Below are 18598 nucleotides of genomic sequence, written 5' to 3' on the forward strand. Positions count from 1 at the left end.
CCTGCTGGATTAACATTAAAAAATATGTACATCGCTTTGTCAACCTTAGTGTTTTATGTTATAACTGCACACATTATTTATTTATTATTATTTCTGCATCCGTCTGAGTCTCCGCAGCTGGGGCAGTCACAGGTGGCCTTCGGGCACTGCCTTCGTCGCCCCAAGCGCAGACTGCCCGGGGTGCCCGGTGCGACGTGTGGTGCCTGCCTGGGAACCACATCGCCGAATCCCCGTCTGACAGGTGGGCGTGGGAAATGTGGTGTATGGAAGACCGCTTCGGCCATTGCCGATCGGGGGCCCAAGTCCTTCTGATCGAGGCCCCACCCCACGGAAGGTGTGAGGCCGGAGGCGGCCCCTATCGCGCCGGGGTTCGGTCTTCTCGGAGTCGGGTTGTTTGGGAATGCATATATATATACATATATATGTAATTTATATATATATGTGTGTGTGTGTGTATATATACATATGTGTATATATGTGTGGGTCCAGATAAGGAAAGACATTCAAGAGCATAAAATACATAAAATCACCTATCACCTGAGTCAAGAGCAAAGCGCAGATCCATGTCAGACAATAGTACACTGCTGTCTATACTTCATTCATAAAAAACAAATCTACAAATTCCCAGATATGAAGGATGAAGAGGACAACAAGCTGATCTGAAAAATCGCTGCTTAATGGGGACTAAATGGCCTGGTAAATGGCCTGCATTTGAAGACCCCAAAGCGCTTTACACTACATTCAGTCATCTACCCATTCACACACACACATTCACACACTGGTGATGGCAAGCTACATTGTAGCCACAGCTGCCCTGGGGTGCACTGACAGAAGCGAGGCCACTGCCGGACACTGGCGCCACCGGGCCCTCTGACCACCACCAGTAGGGAAACATGGGGTTAGTGTCTTGCCCAAGGATATTTGGCATGCAGCCAGGAGGCAGCCTGGGATCGAACCACCAACCTTTTGATTAGTGGCCTGCTCTGCCACCTGAGCTACAGCTACCCTGGGCTCTCACAGCGCATCAAAAGACTGGGCAGGTTGAACTAAAGTGTTGATCAAGGAGGGAGGGGTCCAGCTGGACCAGGAGGCCACCAGGACCAGATAATGAAAAAACAGATCATGAAAAAAATTCAAGAGCATAAAATGACCTGAATGCAGGGGTGAACCGCAGATCCATGCCAGACAAAACACAGCCCAGCGCCTGCTCCAGCAGGCTAACACAAAGAGCTAACGCAGAGCATGGCAACAGCAAACCCAAGTGACATTACACAGATTAAACAGTAAACATAAGTCTGTAAGTACTATGTAAGGTAAACTTTATACTTTATTGGGTCAACCGACAGTGTTGGGAAGGTTACTTTTAAAATGTATTCCATTACAGAATACAGAATACATGCCCCAAAATGTATTCTGTAACGTATTCCGTTACGTTACTCAATGACAGTAACGTATTCTGAATACTTTGGATTACTTAATATATTATCATGCTTTTTACAACAACGTGAATGTACTATTGCTGTGTGATTTATTACTATTACTGAAGGTCCGCGACTCCGAACTGTAGTAAAGGGACCTCTGACTAATACAGCGGGGTCCCTGTCGGCTTGTAGCCGAAAAATAGCTTTACTTTGTTGTGTGGGTCAACTTTTCTTGCGAGAGACAGAGAGAGGCGTTGAAAGACTGCTCCAACTGCTGCGGAGTCGGGGCGGTCTGCCTCTCCCCACCGCAGGGAAAAGGGTAACACCACCTGGGTCTGGGTGCAGTTCCCCCCTCCAGGGACAAGGGTACCTAGACCTAGAGTACGCTTGGGGAGTGTGATCGTGTGTACAGCGTCTCTTTATGTCTGTCTCCACGTTGGTTGAGTGTGGAGTAAGTGCATATGAGAGCATGAGGGTGGGAATGGATGTTTGTGTCTGTGTGTGCCTGTATGTCTGTGTCTATATGTCAGGTTGGGTATCAGACGCCACCTCTCTGGGGACATCTCAGGCCCTCCAAGGTTTGGAGGCCTATCTCCGCCCACCACCACTTCCCCTGCCAGTGGCGGACTCCCTCAGGTGTCGGTGCGTCGGTGGTTCTTTGTGTCTGGGGGTGGGCGTCCGGGTACACACCGGCTCACTCCTTGGCGGCCGCTTATCGGGGCCTGGAGCCTGGGGCTCGCTCGGGCCACTTCGGAGGTGGGGTGCCCCCGGCCTCTCGGCCTGGGGCTCGGTCACTCAGGCACAGCTGGCTGCCGGCGGAGCTCACGGGCGCGTCACTGCAACTCCCCCTGGCTTCTGCTCCGCGGCTGCTGAGTGAACCCTCATCTGGGACTCTCCTCAGCTCTTACTGGGACAGTGGCGCGGCTGCCCCTCTGTTGGTCTTCCTTGGTCTCTTGTGTTCTGGGGGCCTCTGGATGTCTGGAGTTTTGATCTCCTCCATACCTGCTTCATACCCTGGAGGACGGGGCTGTGGCTCCCCACACTCCCTAGCAGATCGTTACATGGAGAAACCTTTGGAATGCAAGCATGCTGATCCACACAGGTATGCACACAGGTGTACACACGGGTATTCACAGACGCGGACTACAGCTTTCTTGGCTGCTGCCTCAAAGCACATTGTGCGCTGTCTATCTTGCGTGCTGCACAACATCGTTTATTATTTAGTATCTACTGATATCTACTGCTAGCTAGTTTATTGTGATGGTGCTGTTTTTTTTATTATGTTGCTCTTTGTTGTTTGCTTTCTCTTCTGTTTTTTTTCTCCATACAGGTGACCCAGGTGTTTTGTTTTTTTTGTTTGTTTTTCTTTCTTTCTTCTCCCCCTTCTCACCGTCTCTTCTCCCCCTTTGGTCTTCTTTCTCTCCCTCTCTTTCTTTCATTCTTTCTCCCTGTCCTATCCCCCAGTCATGTCTGTCCCGTTTGTAGCAACTGAAAATAAAATAAATTCATAATTATAATAAAGGTCAATCAAATGGACCAATATGGCAAGGCCATGATGATCCACTTGGTAAAATAAATCCGCTTGGCATCTTACTTGGCCTTTAGACAACAATTCTGATGGCTAAAGATCCAAACGGGACACAAAAAAAAAAAGAAAAAAAAGAAAGACTGCTCCAACGGAACTTATTATTTTCGGAGGAAAACACGAACACGGTGTACAGTCAAGTCTTAATAGCTTACTTACAACTGGGCTCGTCAGGCACTCTTCTTGGCTGCAGTGGTTATTATTATATTTACATGCTTCCAGCTCCCGTTTTTCCTCGATGACAACTCGTACCTTTCCACTCCCCTTTTTCTCCCTCCTCGCGCTCACAGACCCATAACGTGTATGGCAGTCCATTCTCCCTGCAACACGGACTACACTGCCCATGATGCTACATTCTTTAGAGCTATGCTTGTAGCATTCTGCCTGTTAGCTTAGCACAACAACAACAACAACAACGAAAAGGCGCTCTCTCACCCAGGAAACACACAGTGGCAGAGAGAGAGAGAGCGTCGCCCTGTAACCATGGCAACCATAACGCTGCCGCCTGGAACAACAGAACGTAGCTGTCAAACAAAACCCAAACAGTCCGGACCCGCGACAGAATGAAACAGGAAAGTACCGCAGTGTAATCCATTTATTTCAACAAAGTAACTGTATTCTGAATACCACCTTTTTAAACGGTAACTGTAACGGAATACAGTTACTCATATTTTGTATTTTAAATACGTAACGGCGGTACATGTATTCCGTTACTCCCCAACACTGTCAACTGACAAACTGCTCTTGGTTGACCATGTTAACTGTTTAACAATCACAGCTAACACTAGCTAAAATCAATTTGGCATTTTGGCATAAAAAACACATTTTCAAATTCCACATTAAAAAAATTTTTTTCACATTTTTTTCTTAGAAATGTCTGCATTTGTGAATACATTTTTCCCAGTAACAAGACAGTATAATGTACTGTATAAATGTGAAGGAATTTTCCATATTTCCATGTCCTTAAATCCCATTTCCTCCAGCTTGACCCCCTCCCTCTTTGATCAAAACATTTTGGTGGGTGTCATGGGGGCGAGTAAGGGGTAGGTGGGGTGCGGTTGGGGCAAGATGGGGTGTGAAAGGTGATTGGGGTGAGGGTCTTGACCCCCTCTCCTGTATTGTTAAATCCCCTTTTCCCCCCCATTTTTGAAAAAACATTTTCAAATTCCACATAAAAAAAAATATTTTCACTTTTTTTTTTTTTTAGAAATGTTTTAAGTGTTGCTTGTTTTATTTTTACCTCAATCAGTGGCAGCAACAAGAAACCGCTCAACATGATTTATTTTTAATCAACATGTGTAGTGTTGTTTAATTTTTTCCCGTGACCTTTACTGACTGATGCTTGTTCGTAATCATGTTTTTTAACTTTTTATTTAGAAAGAACTGAAGGTTTTCAGGCAAAGTTACACTTACACGAGTTTAAGCCTCATAGCTGATGCTAATAAATGCTAATGTTAGCCTCTGATTTAGGCTGCTAAAGTAAAGACTTTTACCCTAGCTGACCAACATAGATTAACTTGGTGGTTAACAGACTATAGTGGTAATACTATTGAAAGTTTAGTTTCATCTCAGCACATTTATAATTATGTCCATTTTATAGCACATAGAAATGTTTAGTGAAATATTGGCAGACAGACACATTCCCGCTGTAACTGTGTTTTTCCTTCAATATTTATTGAAAATATAATTTATGAAATGCTGAGCAGCATTTTTAGTATGTACACTTAAATAAATCAAAATGATCAGTAGTATACTACTATTCACAACAAGTAGGTGAAATCACAGTTCAATTAGTATTCATGATGGTTTTTTCTTCACAGCAGAGTATATTTTTGTGACCCTGTTGTTCTAATGTGATTAAATAATAATACTTATAACTAAATAAATAATAAATACATAAATAAATAAATAAATAAATAAATAAATGAATGAATAATAACTTTATCTTGATTGAAGTATAAGCGCAGTGCTGGTGTGCAGGGGTTTTACATGCCTTGTGGGGGATGCTGACATATTATAAATCGTAATATCTATATCAAGCTTTTAGCCTAATAAGCAGATATTTTGTCTCTTTCTTAAAAAATTCAGATCCTTAGAGATTATTTGAGAAATGGATCAACAGCTATCATTAATTGAAGCACTCTTCAATCAATGATAGCTCTTCAACTCTTCAACACTGCAGAGGAAAAATATAACTTATTTCAAATGTGAACATACTAGGGCTGCCACAAACCATTATTTTGATAGTCGACGAGTCACCGATTATTTTTGCGATTAGTCAACTAATCAGATCATGCATCCAGTGGATGTAAAAGTGCAGCTTATTGCACCAGCATGCATCTGCTCTTATATAACTATCATTAGCTTACAGCTTTAAGTGTTTAAGGTATGTGCTAATCAGAGATGGGCAGTTACTGTAATCTGATTACTTTTTTCAAGTAACGAGTAAAGTAAGGGATTACTATCGCAAAAATGGTAATTAGATCACCGTTACTTTCCCGTAGGAACGCTGCGTTGCTGCGTTACTAAAACCGGGATTTTTTTTGCGGGAATGTCTCATGACAGTGACGTAAGCAAGTTCGTGACAACAGCTGTGTGCAGATCAACAATGGATAATATATCGAGTACGGAAGAGAGTATGAGCATGCAGCGTTTAAAGCGTGGAAGTACTGACCTTACTTTGAGTTTGATTCCATAAAAAGTGACAAAAACATTAGTGTCCATTGTGCGTGGGAAGAAAACTTCTTTTTACAGCGAACAAAACCCTAAACAAGCACTGAGTGCGCAACGATGTAATGGGAAAATCACAGAGAAACTCGCAGATTCTTCAACTGACCGCTGCGGCACACCTGCACCAGGGCAAACCTCCGCCTACCCCACTCCTGCTTTACAGGTGAAAATAGAGCAAAAGGACCGCTAGTCTTTGACTTTATTTATTTTCTGCTGTGTTTTACTTGCATCTATTTGAAAGACTGAGTGTAAACACAAAAAATATTTTATTTTATGTGCTGGAATGTGCAGAAAGTAGGTTTAAATGTTAAACTAATTTCTTCAAGTCAGAGAATGTTGCATATAATTTAATTTTTGCTTGATGCATAAAGTTAAAAGATTAAAACTGATAAAACAAGTAAAAAAAAAGAGACTTTTCCATTTGATTACATTTTGTATGATGGATTATGAATCATACAAGAATGAGAAGACCACAAATCATAAGTTTGATAACATCGTGGAGAAGCTCACGGTTCTCCAACGGGAGATTGAGAGACCAGTGTCGGAGTGTTAAAGAACAGCTTTGAAATTCTCATGAGCTGCTCGCATAAAAGAAAAATCAACAACATCAACATCAATGCGGATACCCCCTCGGTGCCAGCTGTGGGCTCAAGGCTGGAGCCGAACAAAAACTCCCTGATAACGACTGTGTGTTGACTGTTCTTCCCACTCTATGCAAGGCCACCTGGGTTGGCTGGTAGACTGTTTACTTAGCCTGGTAGGGCGAAGGACACTGTCTCAGCTGAACTATGGACACGCACACACATACATTTACACTGATAAGCACTCACACATCCCCCCTCCCCTTCCAATGCCTTCGATGCTTGTTGCCTCCTGGGAACACGAGGCGGGTCTAGGCCCGCGCTGGAGAGTCGGCGCAGTGGCAGGATGGCTGCTGTGTTGCCTGGGTTTACTCCTTATCCCCTACCCAACCCTGTTGCTGGTCACGTGCTCTATAATGCTGTATTGTGGACATTTATGTGCTTTCTGTGCAGAGGAGTTTTTTTTGTTTCCTGTTCTCATGCTGTCCTCTATAGCCCAGCATGAGTAGAGGTCTTTTTTTTTCCTCTTGTACTTTCCCATTGTAGTGTACATTTCAGTGTTTTTTCTGTAATGCAACCGTTCTCTGACTTGTATTCCCATGTGATGTCTGTGTTGTGCATGGTCGGGGGGCGGGTTCATTCCACTGCAGGGCAACCTGTCACTGCATGTGGCGAATAAAATTTGAACTTGAACTTGAAAAAGTAGAATTGGGTTGAAAGATCTATCGCTTTATCACCTATTCAGGTTGTAAATTGTGTTTTTAAAAATTAACTAAGTAACTAAGTAATTAATTACTTTTGAAAATAAGTAATCAGTAAAGTAACGGGATTACTTTTTTGGGGAAGTAATCAGTAATTAGTTACTGATTACTTTTTTCAAGTAACTTGGCCAACGCTGGTGCTAACTAAAAATAAAGACGAGATGATAGTTTATTAAATTTTAATGACATTTGCAGATTGTTTCGATGGAGTTGCTACCCTCCTGTCTATTTAAAATATAACAGGACACCGGAGTATATTCTCGAGCATCTCACACTTCTGATAATCAGTTGTCTGCTTGACGTTTATTCAGCTGTGTAAAAAATATAACTTTAATCTCAGCCAAACTGATTTACTCAGGAACAAATAAAATACTGAAAAAAGCCAAACAATAACATTTTTAAGTTATCTAAGTGACTTATATATCATGTTTAACCTGAGTAGCGAACGACGGCAGTGGGTTTGAAAACGGTGTTCTCATCAGCTCTAGTGAGCCTTGAACCCCAGCTAGCTATCGAGCTGGTGGGTAACTGACGTCTCCGAAAACATCGGAGCGCTTTTGAAAATATGTGGTGTCTTGATAAACTGAGCAGATATTTGAGGTTTACACAGCTACATTCTCGCCTGAAAATATGTTAAACGTTTATTTTGTGACCTAGAAAGAATAATAAGAGTAATATTAAAACTAACTAGCGCTGCCATTGTTGGAAACTGAGCAGGGCCGCACTATGAATTCTGGGATAGGTTTGGCCACGAATTATACACCCGACCCATCCTTCAAATCTGGGGAAATGAAGGGCGCATTTGTCGGAGTCTTCGAATTTGGACAGTCTTCGTCGTGTTGCTGTAACGTAATTGGCATACAAATGCGGGCACAGGAGGAAGCCGTTCCTGAATTTGGACACAGCTACGTTACCGGACACCGCTTCTTCTTCTTCGGGGTTTAACGGCAGCTGGCATCCTTGTACATGCAGTGCTACCATCTTCTGTTTCAGTCCGTTATTACACTCTTAAATCCTACTACTTATTCCTGCGTCTTTTGAGATCTTACAAAGCTTCAAACGACACGTCGACTATTAAATTAGTTGTTGACCATTTTGATAGTCGACATAATCGTGACTAGTCGACTAATCGTGGCAGCCCTAGATCACACACTTTGGTTTTTCAGTTCAGAGCCAAGAAAAGGAAAGACTTCACCGAGTGAAAAAAAGATGAAGACGCAAGGTGGTGATGATCCAGAGCAGCTGGTGTCAGAAAATGAAGAAAAAGCCTGGTCAAGGTGAGTTTAATGTAGTGGTTGATTTCGTTTTTTCAAGGTATGTATGTTAATTTCATTATAAACTGCTTATGTTGCAACAGAATGCTGTTATGTGTATGCAACTCTACATGTATTATAATCGTTAGTTGGGCTGCTCGATATGACGATAGATATAGGATGATGAAATGAAAACAACCATCGTTTCATATTTATCCTTATCATTTATCATATATCATTTGTTTCGTGGTGTCACAAAATACAGTGTTCACCGCAATATTTGTTCATTGTTTGGATGGTCACCATATGGATACAGGCACAGAAAATACCAGCATGGCCAGTGAAGATGAGGCAACTACAACTTATGTCTAAAAAATATATAGTTTCATACATCGGTCAAAACACTCGACTCCAGGTACACAACACCCAGAGTGTACAGACAATGCACTATTCTGTGATATATATGATTATCAGAATGAGAAATGTCTTATTTCCGGATATGATATTTTGGTCATATTACACAGCCCTAATCCTTTGTATTTTTATTCTTTTTTTTTAAAACTTAGACATAAACAACAGCAACAAAAAAGAAACTTTTTAAAATGTCTTTTTGTTCCTGGAGTACATGTGTATACTGTATCATAAGAGGACAGACATGGATGTAAACCACACCTTAACTGTTTGGCTGAGGCAAAAACATCCACAAGGCTGTGATTCTAACTTAAACGTACTCTGGATATTATTAAATGTGAACATATCGTTAATCATTACATTTTTTATTTGTCAGGTGTCCTGTTTAAAGAAAACACTTGGAGCCACTTGACTGAATGTATATACAAATTTACATGACAGCAAACTGATTTCAAGGAAATAAAAATGCTCAAATTTGAAAGTTTGTGCATTATTTTGTGTATGTATTAGCTGTTTAGTTGTTTTATGATGAGATTGGATGCTGTCATTATATTTTGAGGAGAATAAACGATTGTTTAACATTAATTTTACCAATGTTTTTGTGTACTAAGCACAGATTAATTTAAAAAGTTTTAATTTATGAATTTTTGAGCAAATGGTATATTAGTTTGTAATTGTATAGAAATGTATGGTTAAGGATATAAAGAACTACATTTCATGAGTTACAGTGAAAAGAGGTGTCTGTAAATGGTAATATTATTTTCCATTTTATAACTGAAGCAAATGTCCATAAATACTACAGAGAGTATACTGTAAATCTACTGAATTTTCCATAATTTATGGAAAGGTTCTTCAACTTCTGTAAAAAAAAAAAAAAAAAAACCCCAGAAAATGTACTGGCAGAAAATTACCAGGACATTTTCCGTTTTTCTATGGAATTCTTTTTTTTTACAGTATGGGTTATGTTTAACATGTAAGAGTGTCAGTCTGTGCACTGATTACAGTGAGGAGTATGAAATGTTACCCATTATCCAAATAAAATGGACACAAAGTAATAATAATAACCAACGACATATATTAAAGTTAACCCCGGTCAGATGTTTTATTATTACAGCATAATTTAAAAAAGAGGCTAAAACAATAAAACACATTTTCAAAATGGTTCCACAGTCGCCATAAACAAACACAGACAGAGAAAAGTAAAATAACACTTTTGAGAAGCACCGGCCTTGTCTCTTGCTACAGGTAAACAGAGCTCTTTTGCCCTCGATCCAGCGGTTCAATCCGTTTGTCTTCAGATTTTGGTCTATTTGATACACATTGTTTAATAAGAGTTATTGAGTAGTTCAGAGAGACAACACCACGTCAGCTCATTTGGCTTGATGCTATGTCGGCCTTTTTTTGTGACAAACCGCGTGACAAAGCAGACAGAACGTACTGACAGTGTCTGGTTGTTTTACACTATAAAGTGCAGCATTTACACAAAAAAACTAAAAGAAACATAAAAGTTCAATCAAAACCCTTTGGATATTACTAAAACAAAAGAGTAACACATACAGAAAATAAAAATTAAAACCCTTTAGTTGGGTGTTAAATATATGTCGTCAGTAGTCTTTCTTGAGTCACATATTTTTTCTGTCACTAACTGTGAATCATGGCATGGCAAAAAATATGGATGCATGTAGGATGACTGCAGATTAATAAAATTGTTTTTATCAGTTCATCAGAGGCATGTTAACTTAAACAGTGATGACAACCCTGATTACCGAAAACTACTGTAGTGGTCACGTGTGTAATCAATGATAAACTCCACCAGGATTATTGATTCTTTTCCGTATAGTGTAGATAATATAGGACTATTTAGAACAGTGGTCCCCAATCCCCGGACCGGTACTGGTCCATGAGTCGTTTAATACCAGGCCGCGAGTTGAGGCCCGGGTATGACATGTATGGTTTTCAGGGTTTTTGTCGTTAACTCGGTTTCCCTGGGTCTTTTCCCGTGTTGTAGTTGTGTGTCTTATTTTGAAAGAAATATTTACGTGTTACCATAGCGACCAGAGGGCATTAAGCATCAGAGAGGTGGATGTTACTCTCAATGTTGTTCAGGAGGAAACACAATTACACAGTGAATTCGTGTTTATTATTACGTATATTTAAAAAGTACCACACTTTTTGACTTGGTCATATTATTTTATTTTGTTGTATTTATCTGCGCAACACCTTAATGGCCGGTCCGTGAAAATATTGTCGGACATTAACCAGTCCGTGGTTCAAAAAAGGTTGGGGACCGCTGATTTAGAATAATAAACACATTCAGAATCAGAACCTTACCTGTACCTTATGTACATTCTGTGGTATTCATTTCACTTCACTTCATTTCTCTCATCCTGTATTTTATGTATATAACATTTAGATTGGTTATTTATGGTTGGTTTACACAGCTTTGTGTATGTTCGTGTATGTATGTGTATGCATGTGTACATGTATATATATACACGTGTGTGTGTGTGTGTGTGTATTGTGTTTTTTACATGTTGTTGTGATTTACATGGCTGTGCTTGAGAGCCATCATCTACCAGAACCAAATTCCTTGTATGTGTCTGTGCATATACATGGCCAATAAACGCGATTCTGATTCTGACATTCAGAGCAACATTTATGGTTTCAGCTACATGATCCGAAGCTTTCATTAGTTCAAATTTTCCAGTTAAAGCATCAGTGACATTCGTTGTATTTGTGCCATTTGGGAAATTGGCTTTCATTAGATGATCTGTGGCTTTCACAGGTCTGTACATTTAATGCAAAACTACACCCAGCAGCTAGTTAGCTTAGCATAAAGGCAGAAACCCTAAAAACAACTGAATTCACCTATCCTATCAGCACATAAGGTTTGTAGATTATTGAGTAATATCCAGTTTGTTAGGTGGAAAATTAAAGAATTATATTACTACATTACTGGATTACTGGAGGAGAGTTCAACATAGGCAGGCTTTCTTTACGTTAGGCCCCCGTCACACAGGCATAGTGACCGGCAGTCGTCAGTAGCTTACATGGAAGGCGCAGACTTGTTTTCAACATTCCCAATTTACTTGCTAAGCAGCACTAAGAGTCTTCCATACAAACTGACCATGACCAAAGCTGGCATGGAAGTGCAACCTGCTAGCCACCAAAGAAATCACAACAAGGTTTTTGCTGCAGCACTCGCCTGATGACAGCCAGCAACCTCCAGCAACCACTTGCCAGTTGAGTGGGGTTATACAGATTTTTCCCTAGCAACTGGAGGTTGCCAGCTGATTTCTAGTATGTGTGACTGAGGCTTTAGCTGACTTGACAAAAGCTAAAGCCCAAGTCAGAGGTGTTTTATGTCTCATTTAACTCTCCTTCCAAAGAACTGATCTCGAACCTAGCCAGGTAAAAAGACAGCCCTCTTTTAATTTTAATTCTAAAATTAGACTCAACCAAATTTGGTAATTTAATAATTAAAAAATAGTTGTACACATAACCTGCAGGTGAAATTGCCACTTTTTTCTTTTTGTAGCTTAGCTTCTTCTGCAGATATGAATGTCAGGCTTCACAGTGAGGCCAGACTATATGTTCCCCAGTTCCTACTTGCTAAGTTAACTGGCTGCAGCTTTAAAATGCAGGTAAAAAAGAGACTGATACTAACATTAAGCAAGAAAGAAAATTTCCCAAAAGGTTGAACTGCTTCTTTAGACAGCATCTGCCAATTTGTTAAGACCCCCCCAGTGCAGCAGAAGGTCATAAACTAAACTATATAAAAGCTATAAAAAAGGCCATCTTTTAAAAATAGAAGATATGACAATGGAGACGGTCTGAAGAAAAAACTTTAAAAGTGGGCTTCACAGCAGGGTTATCAGAGCAGGTGTAAGATAATGTCATCTTGAGTTGACAGGGTAAAAAAAAGAAAAGCAACTTCTTTTTCTATTTGCCATTTACTCCATAAAAGTTCACTCCTCATTGTTTCCACTGTCTTTTTTTTTTTTTTTTTTTTTAAATCTAACACTACTAGTCCATGAAAATGCTTTGAGCCTAACGCTCAGTTATATTCTAATCTTCTACACAGGACCCGCGAGCAGAGGCAGAGTTTATTCTACTCAAGACATGTTAGAAAACCCAACCAGCCTCTACTCCCGTCATCTACTCTATTCTACAGCTACTCTACGGTAACTACAAATTTAAGTCCCTTTTCTCATCCGTACGCCCACCGTTTGGTTAAACAGAAAAGCTTTGTTTGATTAATAATTTACACAGTAAACCAGTAAAATCAACCTTACAGTGTACAAGATGCTTGTCAAAATAAAATGTAACGCCTTTATCGTTCTAAAACAAGAAAATAAGACCCATTCTGACCATTTGTTCTGCTTTGGATAAAAATATGAATGAATACAGTCCTCCACAAGTCATTTCCAGTTATGTTGCCATTGAAGAGAATCCATAAACGTGTACTTCTTCTTCTTTCCCCTTTTCCTTTTTCTTTTTAAAACCAGCAATAATGTTAACCAGAGAGGTCTTCCATGCAAATTCACATCTGCAACCCGATGCTGAGATGCTGACAGAAACAAGTCTTAGCTGTCCTTTAAAGTAACCCGGTTCAGCCTGACATCAGAGCCAGCATGAAGAGGAATTTTCAGACTAACATGCCCCCCCCCCCCCCCCCCCCCCACACACACACACACACACACAAGACAGAAAACAAGCAGTGATCAATAACTTAAGTTGGTATTTGATATAAATTATACAAATTCAAAATTTCTGATGCAATATGTTAAGACTTTAAGATAAAGAAACTATCTAATACTATCTACTGCGTGGTCTAACAACGTACTGTTTCTAATCTATAGAAAAGAGTTTATCGTCTAAAGCAGCGAGTCTGTCTGCATGTCGGCTGCTTTCAGCTCTTTGTGTCACTGTAATTGTGACAGGTGATATGAAAACGATGTAATGCATCCTGGTTTCTTATTATTATCTGTTAGGCCAACTTAGAAAATGTGCAGCACTGTGTTTAGATGACAATTTTCTTTCTTTTTGCCAAATTCTTCCAAGTTTAAAAAGTTAACTCACACTCATATCGAAGGCGAATTCTCCGCTCCATGTGTGTACTTGACTGCTCGTGTAACATTAATACAGATTGTCATCTTCCAGCAGCCCTGATCTGTGTATTCAATCCACATCAAATGTTTGTAAATAAATCCAAATGTAAAAGTTTTTTACTGCTTAGTGAGCAGATGTAGTTTAGTTTATGAGAAGTGCATTACAGAGGTGGTAATGTAGAAACTTCAAGTCTTTGTTGTTTTATAAAATAAAATCAATTCCAGTTGACGCTTTGTAAAATTTCTTTTTTTTTTAAAACACATTTTCTGTACTTGTTGAGAAAAAAATGAGGCAAAATCTTAAAGAGCATCGCTATATCAGGGAGGATGCTTTACAACTAACTGCCTGATATTTATCCTACATGGCATTTAATTTAAAACTAGTGTAGCTATGTGCTGTGTGCCTGCCTCTGCATCACCGCGAGCAGTCGAGGCTCTGAGGCTGATGCTTGTGTGTGCGTGTGCGTTGTTTGTGTAGCTAAGCAGATGTGTGCCTGTCACTCTGCGTTGTTGACACTGTAGGGCGGCGGAGGGTCCAGGCTGTGTTCTGAGGACGGAGTCGGGGTCCCTGGGACCCCAGAGGAGGGGGTGGGTGAGGCAGGAGGCTCTTCTGAATCGGAGTTCTCTAATGAAAGGTCATCAACCAATGCTCTGCGTCCACGCATCGACAGAGGCAGCGCAGCACGTCTGGACAAAAAGGAAGCGGGAGTTAAAAAATGTGTTTTTATTATTATTCAGTTACTTAACTGTTTAGTTTATGAGATTCCAAAAAACAGGGCTCAGAATTAACGTTTAACATTTTCAGGTTAACTGTTTCCACTCTTTCTAAAAAATGACTAAGAATATTCAAACTTTCCATCCAAATTTCACCAAGAAAGCTATTTTTCCCCCTAAACAGAGAACTGTGTAAATATGCTAGAGACAAAAATATAAGCAAACTACTCAACTTTGTGTTTGTGTATGGAAAGCTGCAGGCTTTTCATGCACAAACACAAAGACAAACATACAAGACAACAGACAAACAAATGAGAACAAGAAATAATAATAATAAAAAAAAACAATGACCTACATATCTGGTCTCCATTCGGGGAAGCTGAGTGTCGCAGACAGATGGGTAATGTGTCAGTGTTACGTGGACAAAAATGGACGCAACAAAAGAGCAAAGCAAAAAAAAAAAAACGATGAGAAATTAATGGGGTGTTAACAAAATCAACAGTAAGTGAAGCCACAGATAAATACATGAACCAACACACTCACACACACACACTTACCTGAGCTGGTTGCGGAGGGAGGATATCTCGCGGTTCATGGTCTGGCTGCTGTCAGTGAGTTCCTCCAGCTCCCTCTGCAGCTTCCTCTTCTGGGCACTGGAGCGAGAGTTCTCCTCCTCCACCTCCTCCAGCTGCCTCTTCAGCTGCTTCAGTCGGACCATCGACTTATCCAGCTGCAGGAGAAGAGCAGGGAGGAGGAAGAGGAGGGAAAGGACAGAGCGCAGCAGAGAGGTCGAGTTGACAAGAGATTGCAGGAAAAGAGAGACCAAGAAGAAGGAGCAGGGACAGATATTTAAATGGAGAGATTAGTGTGAGGACAGGAGGACCGATGGGGATCAGGAGTCAGATTAAACCTGGCAGATTATTGCAGATGATGCTTTGGGAGGAGAGTCAGTGTCTCTGCTGTGACTGAGGGATTTATATTTTGTGGTGGAACATGTTCTAACTTCACGATGAACACACAGATGCCAATGCAGGATTAGGATTAGTCTGGACTGAGCTGGATAAATCACTCATTTTAGGATGATTTTTCAACACACTGCCCTCGGACACAATTAAAGCAGCAAGCTTAGCTGACCTGATACCCATTAAATGATTATTTAATGCCCTGTTGTTGACAATGCTATTCTGAGCATACTTAGATAAATGTGACTGACCTGCACGGTGCAGTCAGGGTAATCTTAATTTTCTCACCTGCTCTCTGTACTGGTCTGCATGCCTCCTCTCATCTTCTGCCTGCATCATCACCTCCTTCAGTTTCTTTTCCGTCTTCCGCATCAGTTTGTTGGCAATTGCTCGCTCCCTGAGGGACAAACAGGGTTGTTACAATCAATGATGACTTTTTTTCCCTCGGATGTTTAGTGATTCTAAATCTGTCCGGCAGTAATTGCTTGGCCTATAACACTGAAAACCCTCATACGCCCCATGCCATGTATTTACAATCACGGCACAGTTCACATGTGTCGTTTTGTTAATAAATGTTGTAAATGTAACCTATTATCATAGGCCACTTTATTAGGTACAATTATTGAACTGCTCCTTTAGACATACACCTACTCAGCCAATCACATGGCAGCAACTGCTAAAGACCAAACTGAAATTTAGAATGGGGAAGAAAGGTGATTTAAGTGTACCAATCTCTTGATGCCTGCTTCCAGCAGGACAACTGGATACTTTCACATTCACATTCATAATTTGATTCAAGTAATCTCAAATAGGTTTTTTGAGATCATTATTCTCTAATTAACATATTTATAAAGGGCCCAATTGGGGCAGGCATAGCTCAGTAGGTAGAGTGGTCGCCCCATGATTGGAAGGTCGGGGGATTTGAATCCACTGAACAGCTACCCCTAAGCAAAGGAGCAGCACACTGCTCCCTGGTGCGCCTGCTTAGTGGCTGCCCACTGCTTCACTGAGTGAATGGGTCAAATGCAGAGAGAGTAATTTCTGGGGGGATCAATAAAGTGTACATTATTATTATTATTAATATTCAATGTAACTAACAAATTTACTTTAAACTGATAAAGAAACTCTTAGTTTTATGTATGAAACAAGAAGCGGCCTACACCACTGAAAAATTAAACTAAGGCCTGAACCTATTCATGATTTAATACAAAGCTTCTTTCAGCATTTGGTTTTTCTAAAAGAGCCCATAAAGAGATGACTGTTCAGTGTCTCCAGTAAGTCTGTTTTCTTGTAAGTAGATTTTTCACCAACCAAAGTTAGAATCCAGTTCACTATAAATTATAGACGCTCCTTGTTAGCTAGTGGGGGCTAGCATTAGCTGACAACTACCTCTAGTCCAAACAAAAATTAAAAAAATAAAGTAAAGGACAAAATACTAAATTGTGGACTTCAAATGGTAGCTGCAAACCAATGGGTGATTCCAAAGAGTCCTTGTCTATTTTTATGTACAGTTTGTGTTATAAAACAATTTAATTCCTGAATTCTTTTTAGCAGGTTACAGCTTTGTAAACTGGAAGATTTTTGTACTGATGCATGTGTCTGTTTCTCGTACTGTCTCTCTTGTTCCAGCTGCTCCTCCATCGTCTCAATTTTTGCCTCCAGGGCAGCGACACTCATCCTATGTTTGCCCCTTACTGCCCCCTCCATCTCCCCAAGCCGGGCCTTCAGCTCCTTGTTCTGCTTCTCCAGCTGCTCTCGAGCCGCCTCTGCTTTCTGGGCCAGAGTCCTCTCTCCCTGCAGCTGCACAGTCAGAGTCTCCACCTGCAGTTGAAATGTAGCTGTGATGAGTGTGTGCTTCAAAGTGTGTGACCGAGACACTTGTAAATGATAAATGGTAAATGGCCTGTATTTGTATAGCGCTTTTCTAGTCCCTAAGGACCCCAAAGCGCTTTACACAACCTGTCATCCACCCATTCACACACACATTCACACACTGGTGATGGCAAGCTACAATGTAGCCACAGCCACCCTGGGGCGCACTGACAGAGGCGAGGCTGCCGGACACTGGCGCCACCGGGCCCTCTGACCACCACCAGTAGGCAACGGGTGAAGTGTCTTGCCCAAGGACACAACGACCAAGACTGTCCAAGCCGGGGCTCGAACCGGCAACCTTCCGATTACAAGGCGAACTCCCAACTCTTGAGCCACGATCGCCCCAACTTGTAGAGTGAACATACCTGTAGGGCTGTCTTCCGTAGTCTCTCTGTCAACAGTTCACTGTTAGTCTGCTCTTCTTCCAGCTCTTCTTCCAGCTGATTGACTCGTGCGTCCAACCTCCGCTTCTCTTCGCTCAGCACATTCCTGGACAAAGGCAATCTCAGTAACAACACCACTGGTGCACAAACCCCCCCTCAAATCAACAAAATGCATCAGAGGTAAAGTTAAACTCACTTTCCAGAACTGCTGCTGACCATCTCGTCTGCTATCTCGTCTCTCTCCTGCTGGGCCTGTCGCTTCTGCCTCTCTGATACAGCCAGCTCCTGCACAGAGACGTTCATGCAGACAGAAAAGATTGGTTAAAAATAAATGCAAGATATCTTAATATTTATATTGGATGGGGTTTTTTTGCACAGACATAGACATACATACCTCTGTAAGATGCAGGACCTCTGCTTCCAGTGTTTGGATTTTCTTTTCACTGTCTTTTGATTGGGAGATGACGTCATCTCGAGTCACCTTTGCCTCATCTAGCTCACGCAGAACCTCCTTCATTTGACCCTGATAAGGATATTTTTAAATTAAGTACACTGACATTTACAGGAAACTGACTTTTTAAATAGGTGTGGGTACCCTGTTTTACCTGCAGCCTTCGAAGCTGCTTCATCGCCTCCTCTTTGCCACGGTTGGCTGTCTCCACCTGGGCCTCAGCTTCCTGCAGTTCTGCTTCCAGCTGCTTCTTGGATGACACAGACTGAGACCGCTGACTCCTCTCCTCCTCCAACTGGATCTCTAACTCCCTTGCCTGGGATCAAAAGAAGAACATAAACAATCTGATTAACTTGGACAAAA

At 41.1% G+C, this 18598-nt stretch overlaps 1 protein-coding gene across 8 annotated transcripts in view; it reads right to left on the reverse strand.

The window, feature by feature from the left end:
- Positions 1–13776: 13776 nt before the first annotated feature.
- The window catches only part of myh14 (myosin, heavy chain 14, non-muscle), a 31064-nt gene continuing 26242 nt past the window's right edge, over positions 13777–18598 (reverse strand). For 6 of the 8 annotated variants that reach the window (XM_086311626.1, XM_086311625.1, XM_086311623.1 and 3 more), the window contains 9 exons: positions 18390–18551; positions 18179–18307; positions 17981–18069; positions 17767–17890; positions 17142–17350; positions 15818–15926; positions 15125–15297; positions 14923–14946; positions 13777–14540 (listed from right to left, as the gene is read on the reverse strand). In XM_086311626.1, coding sequence (XP_086167752.1) covers positions 14351–14540; positions 14923–14946; positions 15125–15297; positions 15818–15926; positions 17142–17350; positions 17767–17890; positions 17981–18069; positions 18179–18307; positions 18390–18551 — 1209 coding nt within the window. In that variant the 3' untranslated portion in view covers positions 13777–14350. Of the gene's footprint in view, positions 14541–14918; positions 14947–15124; positions 15298–15817; positions 15927–17141; positions 17351–17766; positions 17891–17980; positions 18070–18178; positions 18308–18389; positions 18552–18598 lie in introns of all 8 variants that reach the window. The other 2 variants (XM_086311630.1, XM_086311624.1) reach the window with 2 other exon arrangements.

Source organism: Aulonocara sp. 'chitande type north' Nkhata Bay, linkage group LG11 (genome assembly GCF_057382095.1).
Source record: "Aulonocara sp. 'chitande type north' Nkhata Bay isolate Kocher_YH1m ecotype deep benthic linkage group LG11, A_spYH_male_GT1.1, whole genome shotgun sequence".
NCBI lineage: Eukaryota > Metazoa > Chordata > Actinopteri > Cichliformes > Cichlidae > Aulonocara > Aulonocara sp. 'chitande type north' Nkhata Bay.